Genomic DNA, 19,143 nt, shown 5'->3' with positions numbered 1-19,143 from the left:
CGTGTGAATGACACTTTCACAGTTTGAAAATAGAGTTTGTTGTGTAGCTGAATCTGAGGACATTAGGTGGAACATCCATGAAGTGCAGTTTGATGAGTTCAGATAAATAATTAAGGATTTTCTTATCGTCTCTGTGAATTTCAGAATGAAAACATTGTGTCCATGTACTTTCCCGAGGCCTTCTCGGCGTATGGAAACCATGCGAAAATGTTAAAAGGAATGCTGTGGTGACAAGCTTGCTTTGCACACTTTGAACAAACATGAAGTAGGTGTTTCCACGTTTAAAGTAGTTTCTTGATTCCACCAGCGGGTTGAGAAGAGTACCATTGTAGACTGGGCAGTGCAGTGTCTTTTGATCCACATCTAGAATGCTGAGGTATCGGCTGTGATGGCCCAGGCAGTGAGGCATATTTGTGTAAGTATAACAACACATCCTGAGTAAATATACAAAACAAATAGTCAAGATGACTTCATCTTGGCTAACTATGTATGTATGTATGTATGTATATATGTGTGTGTGTGTGTGTGTATATATATGCTGTTTTTATCTTAATGACAGTTGTTAAAATTTCACCAAAAGGATGAGGAAGGAAAACAATGTTTAAGCTACATACCAGAGGCACTCAACCCTGCACCTAAAGGTCTGCTTGATAAGTCATGAAACATTGACCTTTCGTTCTGGATCAAAGCCTCTACTCCTTTAACAGGATAGTTCTCCCAAAATTTAGAAATGTCATTAATTACTCACCCTCATGTCTTTCCAAACCTGTAAGACTTTTGTTCATCTTTGTAACACAAATTAAGATTGTCGTTTTTTATGAAATCCGAGCTTTCTGGCCCTCCATAAACCTCAATGCAACTGACATTCAAGGCACAGAAAAAGTAGTAATGACATTGTTAAAATAGTCCATGTGACATCAATGGTTAAAACTGTAATGTTATGAAGTTACAATAATACTTTTTGTGTGCAGAGCAAGCAAAAATAATGACTTTTATTTTGAATTTGTGCTCCAAATATGACCGAAGGTCTTAAGGGTTTGGATCAATGTGAGGGGGGGCTTTTTGTTTTTGGGTGAACTATCCCTTTAGGCTGATGCTGCACAGGGCAATTTTGGGAAATGTTACCATCAATTGCCAACAGACAGAAATTTGTTACCCATTCTCAATGTAAAAGTGCCCTAGCAACATTGTTAAAAAAAAAAAAATAGTTGCCCCATGTATAATAAGCATTAAGCTGTTTTTCTAAGGCTACGTTTACACGAAGCCGGAGCTTAACCTAATCTGATCTTTTTTTCCTCGTTTTTAAAAAAAAAAATCCCGTCAACATGGGGTCGTATCAAGAAATATCTGCGTCCACGCAAAACCAGAGAAACCTACTGAAAACGATGTAGTATACATGTGAACGATGTAGTATACATGTCAACATGTGGGGTGATGACATCATAGTTATATATAACTATGATGAAAATATATACGGATGGCCCAGTCCACACGAAAATGCAAAGACCGCACTTTCAGATTTATGCACTCTGGGATAAAAAATAGTGATTTCACCTTCCGAAAACGCCGGATCCGTGTGGATGAAACGCCTATCCGATTAAAAAAAAATTGTGCATATCCACAGAAACGCATCTCCGTGTAGACGGGGCCTAAAAATCTTGGGCCTGGTTTCACAGACAGGGCTTAGACTAAGGCGGTATTAGGCCATAGCTCAATTCGGACATTTTCATAAACTTGCCTAAGAAAAAAACATTACTGTTGTGCATTCGGAGACAAAATAAAGGCAAAGATATATTTTAAAATCAGTTTTAGAGTTTAGTCTGGCATTGGGCTTAAGCCTTGTCTGTGAAAACTGAAAGTTGGTCCCTACCTGACCAACTAAGATTTAAGGTATGGAAATAAAGTAATTATGTAGTACTACACACCAAAAAAATAAAATAAAAATGAACGTCAGCTCAGTTTGTGATTTGATTGTGATCGGAGAAGAGATTGTCAATCCCCCAGAGGACCTCAGATGAAGCCAACCCTCAAACAACATACAAATCTACCAAATTTTGATTGAAACACATAATCATTGCTGTTAATAGTGTTCACTCTCTGTCTGATGACATGACATTAACTGCTTGATTTTTACCATACATTTCTGCTATATGGACATCAACTTGAGATAGTAACCACTGATAAGATATTACTAAATATATAATGTAGAAACTTTAATTTTCTGTAAAGCTGCTTTGCAATGATTTGCATTGGGAAAAGTGCTATACAAATAAATTTGAATTGATTTGAATCTGAAAAAGTGTTTTGATCCAGAAACAGTGACCTATGTCAGACTTATCCAGATACCTTCCTGTTTACCCACAAAATATATGGCTGATATCGTTTATCAAGATATTTGATTTACATTTGAAAACAGGAAGTCAAACATGTTTAAGATACAAAGATGTTACCTGTTAAAGCCAATAAGTTTCCAGTTGAGCAGGTCAGTTAGCTGCAGCGGTGTGGAAGTCCAAGGTTGAATGCCGTCTCTGTATCTACTCAGATGTGGCATGTACACAGACAGTGCTGTAACCATCCGCCTCACTGCAGCCTCCTCGCTGCCTAGTACTACCAAAGTTCGGCCACACAGAAGGCTAAAAACTGCATGCACTGCAAAGGGAAACTGTCGCAAGAACTGCAACGCTGCTCGTCCTACTCTGCCATGTCTCCGTCTGGTCCCACCTTCTCTTTTATTCTTTGGAAGACAAGTAGGAAAAGTGCATTCGGAGGTTGTAGAGGCAGTGGTGCTCCTATAGCTGAAGCAGTCTGACAAATCATTGGGTACTATTCGGCAGGGCTCATCTAACAAAGGAAGAAGAATTAAATCGGATGCATGACAAACATCTTGGGAGCTTGACCGACTAAGGGTCATAATCATAGGACAGTCAGGTGGGGTTAAGATGACTGCAGGATAAAAATATTGCGGCTCCTCCATACAGGCACCTTCATGATCTCCAGGGACTTCATTTTCCACACCGTAAACACATTCAACTTGTTTGCCCTCTTGTTTGTGAGATCTGTCTTTCTCAACAGTCTCTTGCTCAGGACTTTCTTCATCAATTGCACAAGGGTATGAGGCACGCAGGTCTTCTGGTAGGATTGATTCCGTTGTGCAAAGCACCTCAATGCTGTCTTCACTACAAGTCCGTATGGTAGTTACCCTCCCTTGCCTTAGACCTTCTAGCATGGTTGTAGTTGACAAAGGTGGAGGTCTTTGCAGTGCTGTTTCCATTAGTATATTTGAACCCTGGGATCTGAAGGACTTCTCTGTCCCTAAGACCTCAATACTATCTCCACTACTAGTACTGGTCTTCATCAAAGCTGAAACACACATTTCCACATTTTCTTGGCAATCCAAAGCTGAAACTATACCCCCATTTTCCATTTCAGTCTCTACTCCAGAGGATTTTGGGGGTCGGTTATCCTTGGCTGGGGTATTTACAGAGCTGGGTACAACCGGAGATTGGCTAGATCCACCCATTTCTAGTTTGATTGGCACCATTTCAACACAGGAGACATATGACTCAAGACTGACAGGTTCACTAAGAATTGATGGTGCAGGAAGAAACAAGGGTTGTCGGACTGAATGCTGACCAACTATTCCAATCTGCAACCCCACTTCCTCTTCCAAGCCACATGGATCCTCAAATAAGAAATTGGTAGATTTGAGGTTGCAGAGAAGATCATGGCAAAGTTGCTGTAAGTAGAGATGGCAGGCGTCTCCTCTGAATGTCTTCTCAATGGAGATCAGTTGCTGTAGAGCTTGTTGGTGGAAATAGCTATCACACAACTCCTCGAGAGTTTTCAGACGCTTGTCAAATCGACAAGATGAAAGGTTGTTAATCTGCTTCAGAGAATGTGAGGGTATGTCCGTGCAAGGTAAAACATTACATTCTAGCACTGGCCCAGCATGCCTTAAATCATCCAGGTCAAACTCAAAAGAATGAGGAAGGTCTTCGGGTTCATAAGGAGAATATTCTGAGTCTCTAAGCTTCCTAGTTCGGTAGCAAGTGACCTGTTTTAGAAGGCTTTTGTATTCCTGAATGGATTTTTCTACACTGGCCAGTTCATCACCTTTGTTGGGCAATGGTGTTGGGCAAGATCCTTTATCCTGCTTGTTCTTCCTTCTTCCTCCAAATTGTTCATCTCTGTCATAAGTTATACAAGACCTATTCCCTTTTTCACACTCTACTTCTGCCTTTCTTGAAATTTCACATGTGCCTTTCCCTTGTAATTTGATTTCATCTTTGTGAGATAGTGATTTCTCTTTCAGTTTCTCATCTAATGTAGGTATACCATTTAACATGCATTCCCTTTCACTGGCACACATTACAGATGCATTATTTGACTCTCTTTCTATTTCTCCAAGTAACACAACTCTTGTATACTCCAAATCTCTCAGTTTTATCTCCAGTTCATTGGCAAAGTTCTTCCTGTTCCCTGTTTTCAGACATTCAGAGACTTTGGAGAACTCTGCGGCAAGCTGCTGGAATTGCTGTATAATTTTATTCTCATCAGATGACACATAGGCAAGGCAGAGAGGTCGCACAAACCCTCGAGCCTCCAGGTCATAAAGTGTAAGGTGGTGGACATAAGCAAACACTCCTTCTCTAGAATCGCCTAAAACTACCTTTGAGTCTTCCACAAAGTTTAGTTTCAAAGAGCCACAACCTGCCGGGCCGGTGAGCGAGGTCTGATAGTCCACTGACATGATCCGAAGGGAGAAGTGGTTCAAATCAAATGTCCCACAAGCCTTGGTTTCAGGGGGAACCGTAAGCAAAGGCTGGGGCCCAACTTGCTCTGAAAACTCTGATAAAAGGATAAAGTCCTTCGTAAAATTAGCTCCAGACGTCTTGGACCATGGGGTGGTGTCCCCATTGTAGGGATACAAAGGAACCGACAGTTCCTCTGGAAGTACTGATGGGTCTTTGACTATTTCACTGAATTCTGTTTCTTTAGTGAAACCCACCAAGTCTGGAGAACTAATCATGGTGGTAAAAAGTATCAAATGCACAGAACAGGGGTGTAAAGAGGATTGTGAAATTATACTTTAGTTAAAGGACTGTCAAAACATTTAATTATGATTTTTATAATGTCTTTAGTTTAACCTCTTACCACCACGGATGAAAACTATGACCTGTTACATTAAATGTTAATTTCCACTGATACAGCAGGATCTGGCTTTATAATTTATAGTTCTAGATATCATCTTTACATTCAAGTTAAGTTTGTCAGTTTTTTACCAATAAAAAAAATGTTTAAGTGTTTAAGTCAACAAATCTCTTCACAGGACAAATTGGTTTTAAATAGAATTTAAATAAAAATGGTAAGAGGTCCATTTGAAAGACTTACTCTTCTTTTTTTTTTAAAGATTTAAGTGATGATAAATTATGTATTTGGAACACTGGAAGTCCAAAATTGCAATCAATAAAAAAGTCTTGATGTATTTAATCGTGAAACTACAATAAAAAAGTTCTGAAATACTAATTACACACATTAATACTTAAGAAAACGTATCACTCACTTAACACCCCTGAAACCGGCATCTTTGCAGTGCTGTCAAAATAGCTGTCCTGGTCCAATGCAGGAGGTCTAGTTTTACTACGTATTTTCAGTAAACCGTGATCTATCGCCGCATTAAAAGAGAACAAGTAAGCCTACTTCAAAACCACAACAAGCATTAAATTATCAAGTTCACACCGATTTAAAAATGACATGCCTGACGCACTATACAGACCATGACAAACGCAATGTCATGAAAACTTACTAGTCAATTCAGAAGAATACACGTATAAATGAGCTTGCCGGTGTTCGCTGACGGATTCAAACGAATAATCGTTTGCTCTTTTGTTTATATATAAGTTAATTTATGTCGTTGTTTAGAAGTAAACGAACATTAAAGCGCTTTCCGGAGAGCAGTAACAGGAGCAGCTTTTGCCATAGTTAGCCATGTGACACCTCTGGGTGGGGGAGTGATCATAACCAGCTCAATCTCTGCTTGTTTCCGCCTCAAACCAATTCCTCAAAATAAACGTGGAAGATTATAAAACGTGAATGCGCTTTATTACATGTTTTGGTTCTCTCGTAAATGTCAACAGTCATCAGGCAAATGTGACCTTGGACCACAAAACCAATAATATAATAGATTTCTACATAATCTGCAAGATGAATAAATGAGCTTTCCAATGTTGTATGGTTTGTTAGGATATCTCAATATTTGGCTGAGATACAACTATTTGAAAATCTGGAATCTGAGGGTAATAATAATCTAAATATTGAGAAAATCGCTTTTAAAGTTGTCTAAATGAAGTCCTTAGCAATGCATATTACTAATGATAATACACCTTTGATATATTTACGGTAAGAAATGTACAAAATATCTTCATGGAACATGATCTTTACTTAATATCCAAATGATTTTTGGCATCAAAGAAAAATGTATAATTTTGACCCATACAATTTTTTTGGGGGGGGTATTGCTACAAATATACCTGTGCTACTTATGACTGATTTTAATGTCCAGGGTCACAAATGGCTATTTATTATTGAGATTTCTCTTAATGTATCAATAAAAATTGAATACATTTATTTTAATCAGCCAATCCTTTTACTGCAACTTCCTTACAAAATTCATTAAAAAAATTTAATGTAACATTCTTAGGAGCTCCATACAAGTAAGCCTCTTTTCATTTTTGACCTTATTATACATTAAAAACACAACTTTTCTTTAGGTCATTCTGTGAAATGTAAAAGTGAGTGACCTAATATTTACTGTTTATGGTATTTTTGCAGAAACTGGTTACATTTCTTAAGTGGCCTGTTAACTGCTAGTTTACGCCCAGCGGATATGCCATATCCTTTATATATGACCTCTCATAAACCAGGACTTGTCTTTATTTTATTTTCACGATAGCAGCAAATTAAAACTGAAAGAGGAACTACAGCATACAGAAACACTTTGAATGGTAAGCGTGTAATTCACATTAATGGACATAAGCAGGACTAACACCACAAACAACTGTACAAATTGTGAACAATCTTTATTGGAACACACATCCCTAAAGCAAACAAGAGCTCATATAAGAACTCATGTGACCCTCTCAGACGAGTAGGATTGGTGTGAAATTTGATCTTACCAATATTTTAATTGTTTCTGTTTCTGCTATTTTTTTTAACCAAACTTGTTGGCAAGTTATCATAAGATGCATACAGGGAAACCTGCTTTACATATGAACTTTTTGATTCATTATTTATCTTTTCTTAAAGCTGGATTTTACACATAGAATATAATATGGGCAAAACAACACAGTGTTGAGGCTTAGACAACCCTCAATACACATTCCCCCAATCAAACACACTCAGCAGTTTTGCTACTTTGTACATAACTGACAACAATGTATAGAAAATATTTTCAACAAATTCAATGCATTACTGCTTTATTGTCTTAATACAGAGTAATACATACTCATGGTCTACGCAGAGCTCAGAACAGGCTATTAACAAAAATCTAAACCATGAAATCTTTCTCTCACTTCTTTAAAATCTACATCCAAGCAAAATTCCTGACTTGGTAAGTGCTGCATAGTTAAATGAAGCTTCAAAATTCCCTTAAAAGAGTCGGTAAGTGTAAATACACATATAGGGGATGGTGAACAGAAACCTTATAGAAAAGATATGCAATGTTATATTCATTGATTGAAGGTGCATTAATACAAGTTGTTTTGATAAATGTACTGCTCTGTGTGTGTAGGAGAGATCAGATCAGTAGAATCTCAGGTTCAGTTACAGCACAGTACAGCATGAAGCCCATCTCATCAATGTCATCCTCAGTAAAGCCCTGAAACAGATTGACATTAGGTTTGAAGTGACTAGGCAAGATTCCCGTTTCCAGATATCCGATTAGCTCCGTGATCGCTTGCAGGAATCTATCAGCAAACACTGATTCCGACCAATCCGTTTCTTTTTCACTCATGTGTAGAATGACATTGCTTAGATGGCTGCCATTGAGCTTGCGTAGCGAAGGGCAGTTGCGGCACACTGCCTTCAGCAATTTTAAGCACTTCTTTCTGACCCCCGAGTCTGCTTTGTCAAGGTCTGCTAGTCTAGCCGTTTCACTGGTGTATAGGCTCTGATACCAGACGTAGTCGAATGACCCGGTGATCTCTCGTTGCGCTGTAAGCGTCATCTCGCCGAGGTGCACTGTTGGCAAAACTGTTATATAGAAGCGTTCTCCACTGTCATAACTGCTTTGGGTTAACCCTTGAATCTCCAATTTGAGCTCTGGAGACCCAAGCACTGGTCGCACCTCGCATTCCAGGGTTCCAGTCAGCGACGGCCAGTTCATTGATTCCATCACCGTCTTGCCTAGCTGCTCAGAAACGAGCCGTGATGACAGGTATCCACCCAGCATATGTCGGTCCCAGTAGCTCCGCCCCCTCGGGAAGTACTCTAGGTTTTCTCGCCGAACCATGCAATACTGAGGGTGACCCAAGAATGTGTCCTCTCCAGCAATAGGTGTCCACAGACTGGATTCCAACTGTATGGAACACATTTGTAGCAAATTTATATACAGCCTCAAGAAAAATTTCAGTGCCAAACACATGGCCATTGTAAGGTCCAAAGATTCAACTGGTGATGCCCCCCATATTATTATATTATAATAATTAATCAGTGTTTTTGCCAACTCCCAGATAATTATATTATGTTGTGTGTTATGTTATATTTGTTATATTATATACACTGAATCCAGGGAATAAACAATTTGATTTGATCATATTCGAACCTAAATCTGGTCAACCACTAACAAAGATTTTTTGAAGAGTCACCAAAAACAATGCTCATTTAAAAATGGTAGAAAGGCTTATGGAAGACCTACATATTGTATATTGTTTTATAATATAATCTGCTGGAATTTGCATGACCCAAGAACTCTGAAGAAGAACAAGCAACATACATTATATGTAATAAAACTGCAGGCTAGCTCTGGATATCATGGAGCTCTAGGAATCTTTGAGATGTTCAGGATAGCAACTATTGTACATTCAGGATTTTTTTTTCTACACGTGCAAGTGAAAAAGTGGTCCACAAAGAATCTTGATACCTGTAGAGGCACGATCAGACAGGTGTGGTCGGCTTTAACCACTTGCAGGTCGTCGAGCAGTGACCCCGCCAGCGTCATGTCTCCCAGTGGCATGTCTGGGTGTTTGGAGTGCAGGAAGGCCTGGATCTCTGTGGCTATATCTAACGCTCGCTGCTGTGCGACAGACACCTCCTCCGCTGACAGACACACTCGTGTTCTGTAGTAGTGCTGCAGACGCTCCACAAACGTCATCACACACAGATCCATGCGTTTCCGTCGCTGAAGAGGTTCAGTGTCACAGTGCTGGGGCTCAGGTGAGGGCAGGGGGATGGGTTGGGACAGCTCCGCTAAACACAAAAAAGGCTTTCTACTGAAAACAGCATTCACAACCCATTTTACTTCCATAACATGATGAAACTGGATGTTTAGTGACAACATTAAGACAATTTTCCCAAAATAGGACAAGAATGTATATTCAATTATATTATATTTCATTAATAGGAATAATTTGATAAATAGGCAGTAAAATAATAATAGTAAAATGATTTGACTTCTGGTTAACATTGACCAGTTTGAGAGGAGAAGTTCTGACGTAAAAATCAAAAGGTTTTATTTGCCTGTACTAGAATGCACTAATGAATTGTGCAGAATAAGACCCTAAAAAGGGTCACTTTTAATTAATTGTCTTTCAGCAACAAGAACTTTAATTCTTCCAAACCAAGGTATTTCCCAAGTACGTACCTTTCTTGGTTGCGGCAGCAATCTGTTTCATGACCACTCCTTCTATACCTTTGTGCAGTAGTTTGGGGGAGGAACTGACCAAGCTTAACTCCTCCCAGCTGTCCGTCATCTTCTTGTCAGGCTTCTCATCAGGAGGCCTACCAGCACGTTCTATCAGCTACGACATCACAGGTAGAGAAAACATAGGAGACAACAAATTAACAAGTAATCAATATAAGCTCTAATAGAGTGTAACAATTAGGTTCCAGAAGCAAAAATTACATTTATTTTCTCAATAATTGAACTGATTTAACGTTTAAGCCATCAGCCTGCATCGTTTCAAATTATGTTTTAAATAATCATGTTTAACAGCTGAAATCCTTGTGAAAAACTACATCAACCATAATTCTGCAAAGAAATCTCCCCCAAACAGAGAATCTCATACAAACTAATTTTGGCAAAAAACTCTGTAGCACTTGCCTACACCAATAAAGCACTACAGAAGATGTTTTTTTCCTATGTATGTAAATATTTGTACATACGCGCACACAAAATACATATATGAACTTCAAATGTTGACTACTAATATATTATATATATATTTGTGCTGTCAAATGATCATTTGCAATTAATCTCATCCAATATAAATGTTTTTATTTATTTTTACACATGCATGTATGAAATATATTAGGTTTATGTTATACATTTTTATATACAATAATATTAATTATATGAATTTAAATATATATTGTATGTGTGTATTTATATACATTCAGAATTCTTTTTATTTTGGAGGGATTAATCGTATGACAGCACTAATATATATACACACACACAGTGTGTGTGTGTGTATATTATATATATATATATATATATATATATATATATATATATATATATATATAAACGCATGGTTTAAAGTTTATCCATTGCTTTTACGTTAGCTCATAATGCTAGTGCAGTGTAATTGTAGTTCTTTGCCTCATAAACACTATTGCAATCTAAACTATATCAACCACTATATCTACTTTGTAGTGTGTAATACGCTAAAATGAACAATCACCCGTTTCACAGCTAATGTGGCAATGCCCAGCACCACAGCTCCGCCCACCCCCAGCACCAGCCGGGCATTGGACAACAGGAAGTCAATGACAGCAGCAATCCCATCTTCTCCTCGCCTTTTACTCGAATAATACATCACGTCTTCTGTGAGTGTCTTAAAATATCAGTAGAGAATTATATGACCATTTGATTTCACATGAACTCCTTCATATATCACAGTTTTAAGACATATATCATGATATATCCATGGTACTAAGAATACCGTTTGTGTACCATAAATAGTAGTCATCAGTATCACAGTACTATAAATAAAAGTGCTATTATTGATTTAACCATCTGATACGATTAATGTACCATCGCAGTACTCTGTCATGAAGGTTAAGACACACAGTTCTCACATGTGCTACGTGACAGACTGGGCGACCGAAGCCACACCTGCCTCTCTCTCTCTCTCTCTCTCTCAGAAATAGCCATGGATTTTCATGAACTCAAGACCCAGGAGGGGGCTTCACCAGGTTTAAAATTAGACCCATGTGGCCTAATTTCTCTCCACTTATTCATATGATAATTTTGTGATCCTGACTTAGAGTACAGTTTCCATCTGTGATCTGCAGGTTACACTAGTAACACATGGGGGAATGCAGTATCTCATAAATACCTTTTAGGCTTAATATTTTTTATTCCTAAAGGATTTGCAGATTCAGTTGCTGGCCAAGACCTACATTCCAAAGGTATTTTCCAAAAAGCACAGCAAGTTCTTGGCCAGCTGTGAGAGAGGGAGAGAGAAGTCTACAATCTTTATATGGTTATTGGATAAAAAGCCAAATACAAATTAAGTTAGTACACATTAAATGACAGGAGGCCTGCATACAGATGGACTTTTACAACCTAGATAACATTAATTGTTGTTTCAGATAAAACAGCTAACGTTAATGTATGCAAACCTGTTTAACACTATCAGTGGTTTAAATCTGTCACGTTTACAGACCTGCTGTTTAACACGTATAACTATTCATGACGTTTTTCCCTGCTAAATATTACATTAAACCACATAAAACCACCAAATATTCGAATAATTCATTTCTGTAGTTGAGGTAATTTAAATTCAACTCAACCGAGTCAAACAATAGTGCTTCGCTTTGTTGTTAGCGTTTGCTAACTTCACCAGCTGTCGAACGCAGAGAACTAACACGCGTGTTGATGTTACACAACTAACACTTTATATGCCTGATAACGAGTTAAACGGCTAACTTACCTTTATAAGGTAGTATCAATTCAGAGCCATTAGAGTATCAAATCGAATAGTTTTGTCTTGAACACACTTGCCCTCTTACCTATAACAAACACCTCATACGTCACTAGCCCGCGGATTGACGTACATATGGACCAATGAGATGACAGTATCTCCATACGTCACAACTTAACGGTGAAGGAGCTTTGTTGTTTTTATGGAATTTCTACAAATTGTATGATTTTTCATAAATTATTTTGAAAATACCATAAACGGTATCGCAACGTTATATTTTCTTTTACTGTGACACTTATTTTAATGCTTAATGCAAACGTGGTCACATTGTTAATTGTGATAAATGAAACGTCCATTTTTCTTATAAATATAATAAATCAGTTGTTTAATTCGTATGGCGAAACAAAATAACATTTCATTTTCAATTAAAAAATCTGGTGAATTCTCTTGTACCATCTAGTGGACAATCACCACTCTTTCCACTCACATTCACAACCATTGCTTGTAGAAATAACCTGTGGGACATTTATTGGGTAGACAGTGGGTACATTGAGGTAAATAGTTTATCCAACAATTCAAGATGGCATAGTGGCACAGAGATCCAGCCACATTAAATATTTACACTTTTATTTCTGAACTGAATAAAACTGTGCATAGTGCAAATTATAAATATAAGACTTGGAGCAAGAATGTAAAACTTTTTTATGCATGTTAAAATAAATGTAGACAGAAAATGATGTTCCTATTCCATATTAATGGACAAGGCAAACTGAACTAAAGAAAAATTAACTTCCTTAAAAAGTAACATGTTATAAAGGAGTTTTAGGAAAGATTGGGTGAGATTGTTTTGGTATTTAAAAGTTAGCTACAAAATACAACAGATATTAAAAAAAATCTCATTTTCAATAGAACCAGAAAAATAAAGAACATAGAATCTTCCAAGAACACACAGAGCAGCTCCCTTTAATCTTTTATGCAGTCTGATCTATTCCACTTGATTTAAACAAAAATAGTCTCTTCTGTCAGCCTTTTAAATACAAAGTATATATAGAGTCTCATGTAGACAAATACACTTTCTGTTAAACACCTGCAATGGGAATTACACTTTATCTTCTTTCTTCTACATTTTCTGCACATCCATTCAACCTCAGAAACAAATAAATAATAATAATTAAAAAAAAACCACGAACTTCTGTCATTATGACAGTCTTATACAGGTCTCTAATGTCCGCTGTAATGTTGGCATGAATTAATTCTTTCCTTCAGATATAATGAGTCAAACCAAATCAGTTATTATAATGGCAACACCACCCTTAAATGGGGGAGAAAAAGAAAGAAGCGTTGAGAACAGAAAGAACATACAAATAAAGAGATGACTAATGTAACAGTTTATCCCATTTTAGAAACTAATATTGTGCATGTCAAGCATATCAAAGAATCTAGGCTTTAGATTTGATCATGTCTTTGTTAGTAAAGCCATTGTGCATTGTCCAATGCACTGATAAGCCACTGTATACAAATCAAACATTTTATCGTCACACTAAATAACTTTAGTCAGCATTAATAAAATTTTCCATTAATTTTCCCTCATACTTTTTTCTGACCTAAAAACAGTTTGATTGCCAAAATGCATCCAACAAAACTCTTAAAGCCAAAGGTCAACCATATTTGTGTTTAAAGGAGCAGTTCTCAAAACTCCAGTACACATTTTTATTTGATATTGTTATGTGAATGTATATATGCATGACACTGGCACATGAAGTTAACTGGGGTGCAAACTGATGAATTATGACTGAATACAACTAGCCACTTACATGTCTTTTTATTCCATGTTTCCTTTAAACACACAGAACGAAATATAGTGGATCTTAATGATATGTCTGAATAGATAGATAAAGCCTCTTAATAAGTAAAGCAACCACTGCCTAATGTCCTTGAATCCACCCACACCGGAAGCATCTCTTTTACTGAGTCACTCTTTTGGCTTCCGGTACCCTTGAGGAAACGTAAAGGCGTCTTGAGGAGATCAGCATTGAGTTCTGACTGTGTTTCAGTGACGTCTCATTTTGACTTGTCGAGTGGGTGTGTGGTCATGTGTGTAGCGGGAGCCCAGCTCTCTCTTGTCAGCTCTCCTCCAGGAGTTCTCTGAACTGTCTCCATCATGACGTCTCTGTCGGGAAGAGAGGGAACGCCTCTGCAGCTCTTTGTCCATCTCTAAAATACGAGGCCTATAAAAGAAAAGAGCAAAAAGCTTTCAGCAAACAGCTTTGTGTGGAATGCAGCCATCAGCAGATGCAAAATTCACTTTTAACATAAATGTGTGTTGGCAGTGTGTACACAACCAAGCTATAATGAAAAAAATCCACCCAGTGTTTTTGTTTGTTTTTTAAATCCCCATAAATAACAAGCTCTTTCTCAGATCAAGCTGTTCACAGATTCTTGGCAGTGTTACTTCATTTTGGCAGGCCCGTCCCAAGACTGTTGATCGACACTACACACCCCGAGTCCAACAACAGAAGCGGGTGTTACGTTTTTTTTTTTTTTTTATTAATCTTTGCAAATCGCCCTTCCTAATAATGTGCTAGTTTAGCAAGTTCCACAACGAAAGCTGCTAAAGTTTACAGTCTCAGAGAAAGGCTCACCACGGAAGAGAGGGGCGGGGTGAGCAGAGCTCATTAGCATTTTTAAATGGACATGTACTGAAACGGTTCGCTGTGAACAGAGCTGTTTTTGACAAGGTAAAAAGGGTGTTGTTTTAACCTACCAGTAAGAAATTTTATCCAAAGTATTTTATAGAGATTTCATGACCCTAACTAATCATAACAACTTGTGGAAAATGGGCATCTGACGTTCCCTTTAAAGGACCAGTTCAAGCAGAAATGGAAATTCTGTCATCATTTACTCACCCTCATGTCGTTCCAAACATGTATGCAGTTACTTTTTTTCCATTGAACACAAAAAAGGATCTTAACGCAGCTCCATTTTTAAAGACAGTTCACAGTGACCCCAGCATAAAGGTTCTGCTGACTGATAAGACAGTACTAGAAATACTGTACACTCTTTATCTAAAAATTAGGTGTGGGCAGATGTCTAATGTTTTTAAAATAAGTCTCAAATGCTCACCAGGGATGCATTTATTTGATAAAAAAATACAATAAAATCAGTATTATGAAATTGCTATTTATTTTAAAATGTTATTTATTCCCATGATGAAAAAGCAGATTTTTTTGCATCAGTATTCCAGTCTTCAGTGTCACATGATCCTTCAGAAATCATTTTAATATGCTGATTTGCTGTTCAAGAAACATGTATTTTTATTATCCGTGTTAATAATAGTTGCTGCTTAATATTTTGTAGGTAAACTGTGATCCATTTTTCTCCAAATGCTTTGATGAATAAAGAGTTCAAAAGCAACAATTTAAAATAGAAATATTAACTGCCTTTTTTTTATCACTTTAATGCATCCTTGCTGAATAAAATGAATACTTTGATGAAGAATAAGGATTAATAAAATAGTAGTACGGAGACGGATTATAATGATCATGTAATCTCAAAATGGCAGCCAGCATTAAGGTGGTCTGTGTAGAACAAACCAGCTTTCCAAGACTCATCTTTACCTCATAAACTTGTCATATTTGCTGTAATTGTAAAACTATTTTTGGTAAATAAATTAACTATGTTTCACCATAAACATTAGAAACTAGGTTTTTCTAATTTATGAGGAAAGTCTAAAGAAACTGTAGAAAATCCAGCCAGATTGCTGGAAGTCAGTGTTCAATTCTCCTTAACAAGTCTTTCTATTTTAGCTAATACTTATGTCTACAGCACAAACAGAGTGGGGAGAGTTACATACTAAAGTTTACTTAACAGTGCGATAAAACAAAAGGTAGTGACAGATCTGTATTGTGACGTACATCAAAGAAAAAAAAAATATGTAGGGTGTGGTTGATTTGATAGAGGCAGATCTGAATGTGGTATGAGAGTCTTCACAAGTACCTGTGTGCAGCATCTGGGTCGGCCTTGCGGTGCGAGCGCTTGGCTTTGAGTACGTGTCGTCTCTCAGAAGAGTGGATGGATGGGCTCAGTGAACTGGAGTTCAAACGAGGGGCATCTGGCCTCGTTCTACAATAAAGCAAGAGCGGATATCAGAGCAGTGTACACCCTCACACATGCCTCCAGACCATTCAAGAACAACTCTGACTCAGAACCAGAGAACTCACTTTCTCAGAATGATGACAGCTCTCCTCTCCTTGATGTCCTGTGGGCGGATGCAGTGCGTGATGTCATCGGCTGCATAGCCACTAAAACCCAGTCAAAGCAGTGAGCACATATTATATATTTTATAACATTTTAGCACAAAATATTTTTTAAGATCATAGTTTATAATGAAAACTTAATAAATCATAAAATGTTAATAATTAAAAATGAAAAAAATTAAACCCTTATTAAAAAGGGAAGGGAATTTCTTCCTGTACTATGGTAAAAACATGCTTTTTGGACTTTACCAAAATGGTAATGCATTAAATTATTGTGGCAGTATCATGTTACAGTGGTTGTAATAGAGTATTTTGAAATATAACATTATTTGCATATTTCCAAGAAAACGTTGGCTTGAGCATGGGGGTTATCATAGTTTAAAAAATCCATAAAACAACATTTTGTTACTTAAAATTAAGTGTTAAGTGAAATAAAATATAACAATATTAAATTTAAGTTATTTCAGTTAATTTCCAAGACAACATTTCTTATAACTTGATGTACTAAACTTTCTAGAACTGAAAAATTAAAAGAAAACCACAAAGATATTTAAAACATGCAATAAATATTAAAACAACAAAATTACAACAACTTTAGAATGAAAACGGAAAATATAAAAATTGAAACTGATCCGCAAAATTTATAAATAATAGTAATACTAAAATAATCTGATTCAAAGCACGTAAAATAATATGGTAACATCAATTATCTTTTGAAGTAACGATTATGACAATTACATGGCACCATAACATAAATCAAGGTATCATTGTTATACCATATCACAATTACAACTCAGCTTACAAAACTGTAGCAGAACGTACTTTGATGGGATTTTGGGCATGCACAATAGCATTTTAATATCTAGTATTACTATTACTATAGAGACACTTTTTAGTAAGGATATGCACATGGTGATTAAAAGAGTCCCATAGCAATAGCATGTTCTGGAAATGAACCGTGACAAAGCGGTGTCCGCACGAGTACCGACCTGAGCACGGTGACGCTGCCGCGTCTGACGGGCAGGAAGAGCACCGGCTCGGACACACGGATGGGCTTGAACTGGAACTTGCAGCCGAAGCAGAGCGCGCTGTCGCTGAAGAACGACACCGATACGATCGGCCGCTCGAAGATGTGGATGGGGTCCACGTGGGACACTATGCACCCCCCGGGCTGGTAGTCATTTATCACGGCGCTATTAACGAAGCCCTCCGGTATGACCCCGTGCGTCACGAGGCGATCGATGACCAACTCGTGCACCCAGTCCGGTATCTCGTCCACCTCGCCTCTGGAGTACAGCCGCTCCTGCCCCGGCCCGCGCTTCTCCAGCTGCGAGCCGTACGTGTAGCCCTCGCCGAAGAAGTACTTGTTCCGCAGCGGCGCCCGGTCCACCGTGTGCTCCCGGTAGAGCCCCTTGTCTGCCTTGGCGACCACCTCGTCTATCTTGGCCTCGATGCGCACGCAGTCCTCCTCGGTGAAGATATGCGCTTGTTTAACGCTGCTCTTGACTTTTCGCGCTTCTGCGTCTCCCCCGTCCTCGTCGTCATCCGACTCGCGGTACTTGCGCTTCTCGCCGTTGCTGCTGTACTCGAAAACTTTGTCCTTGTGCGGCGTCATCGACTTCAGCTTCTCCCGTAGATCCGTAAAACCGGCCATTTTCAAAAGCAAAGTTCGGAAAAACTGCGGTAAAAATATTGTTTGTCCTGAATTCGCCTCAGGTCCCCATGTTATAATATTAGCGTCGGTCACTGAAGTCTTGCGCGACGTGAACGAAGGCCCGGTGCCGCCTGCTTCCTCTTCCCTCCGTTCAGCAAATTAAACCAACCAAAGTTTCCACTGCCCCATTCCACGAGCAACCCAACCGAATCGGTAACGCAAAGCAGTGAGTGGGCTGTCAATCACAGGCGGCGTTTTCCTGCGTTCAGTGCCATAATATTAGCACATAGCACAGCTAACGTTACGCCACCACTAGCTTCCAGTGGACCTAGGCTTACTGCTACATGCTGTTTAAAGCCCACGCCTTCTGCTCGCTACATCCGCCGTGCTGCTGATCAGCCTATTTTATTGTATCCGAGAAAAAGTAGTTATGTTGCTGAAAGATTCCAAAAAGCCGTGGAGAGAGCATAAACTCGTGGAACTAAAACTGTTTTGCGAGCTGCGCATGCGCGGTCCAGTGGCAGCCAATGAGTGACGCGATCAGCTGTCAGCAAACCCTGCGGCTATAAAAAGCTATTTTATCAAAGTATGAAAGCGATCTTTACAAATTATAATCACGAATGTATTATTATTATTATTAAACAGACATTATTGCATTTGTATCCTTATTTTGTATTATTATTTTATAAGTTTGTAATTAGTATGTATTTATAAAAATGTTGTTAGATATCAACTAGAACTTTCTATTATAACAAAACTTTTTTTTCATTCATTTTTATGCATTTAGAAATGGGTTTAGCGCTATCCCTGATTATTTATATTTTTCAAAAATACATATTTAGTCATGGTAAATGTCATGTTCATTTTTGTTTTGAATTGGTTAACTACTTTAAAAAGGTTATGTAACAATAAATATGCTAATTTTGCAAGCCAGTTAAACCCCCATAATTTACAAGAGATCATGAAGTCTCATGCCTCAGATAAGAAGGGGTTTCTTAGTAATCTTTTTTTTCAGAATGAAAAAAAAATTCTAAATTGAAAACAAGAAGCTTATAGTTAACAATTTGCTGTATTTTAATTATATTAA

The 19,143-nt window shown here is 37.9% G+C and overlaps 3 protein-coding genes across 4 annotated transcripts; all 3 read right to left on the bottom strand.

The window, feature by feature from the left end:
- Nucleotides 1-9: 9 nt before the first annotated feature.
- smcr8b (Smith-Magenis syndrome chromosome region, candidate 8b) lies at nucleotides 10-5,981 on the bottom strand. Its single transcript, XM_059553602.1, has 2 exons — nucleotides 2,451-5,981; nucleotides 10-434 (listed from the first exon to the last, which is right to left on the bottom strand). Exons 1-2 carry the CDS (start codon nucleotides 5,027-5,029, stop codon nucleotides 17-19), a joined length of 2,997 nt encoding a protein of 998 aa, XP_059409585.1. The 5' UTR covers nucleotides 5,030-5,981; the 3' UTR covers nucleotides 10-16.
- A 1,464-nt stretch (nucleotides 5,982-7,445) lies between these two features.
- On the bottom strand, nucleotides 7,446-12,280 carry mief2 (mitochondrial elongation factor 2). 2 transcript variants are annotated; one of them, XM_059553604.1, is made up of 5 exons: nucleotides 12,156-12,280; nucleotides 10,902-11,054; nucleotides 9,860-10,016; nucleotides 9,140-9,465; nucleotides 7,446-8,575 (listed from the first exon to the last, which is right to left on the bottom strand). In XM_059553604.1, the coding sequence occupies exons 2-5, from the start codon at nucleotides 11,034-11,036 to the stop codon at nucleotides 7,796-7,798; spliced, it is 1,398 nt and encodes a 465-aa protein (XP_059409587.1). In that variant the 5' UTR covers nucleotides 11,037-11,054; nucleotides 12,156-12,280; the 3' UTR covers nucleotides 7,446-7,795. The 2 variants fall into 2 exon arrangements, with proteins under 2 accessions (XP_059409587.1, XP_059409589.1); XM_059553606.1 differs by having other exon boundaries at nucleotides 12,235-12,256.
- An 802-nt stretch (nucleotides 12,281-13,082) lies between these two features.
- LOC132143412 (RNA demethylase ALKBH5-like) lies at nucleotides 13,083-18,583 on the bottom strand. The gene is made up of 4 exons (XM_059553601.1): nucleotides 17,392-18,583; nucleotides 16,367-16,447; nucleotides 16,143-16,268; nucleotides 13,083-14,374 (listed from the first exon to the last, which is right to left on the bottom strand). Exons 1-4 carry the CDS (start codon nucleotides 18,054-18,056, stop codon nucleotides 14,197-14,199), a joined length of 1,050 nt encoding a protein of 349 aa, XP_059409584.1. The 5' UTR covers nucleotides 18,057-18,583; the 3' UTR covers nucleotides 13,083-14,196.
- Between the last annotated feature and the right edge of the window lie 560 nt (nucleotides 18,584-19,143).

Source organism: Carassius carassius, chromosome 7 (assembly GCF_963082965.1).
Source record: "Carassius carassius chromosome 7, fCarCar2.1, whole genome shotgun sequence".
NCBI classification, from domain to species: domain Eukaryota; kingdom Metazoa; phylum Chordata; class Actinopteri; order Cypriniformes; family Cyprinidae; genus Carassius; species Carassius carassius.
This window is presented reverse-complemented; position numbering and strand designations above follow the sequence as displayed.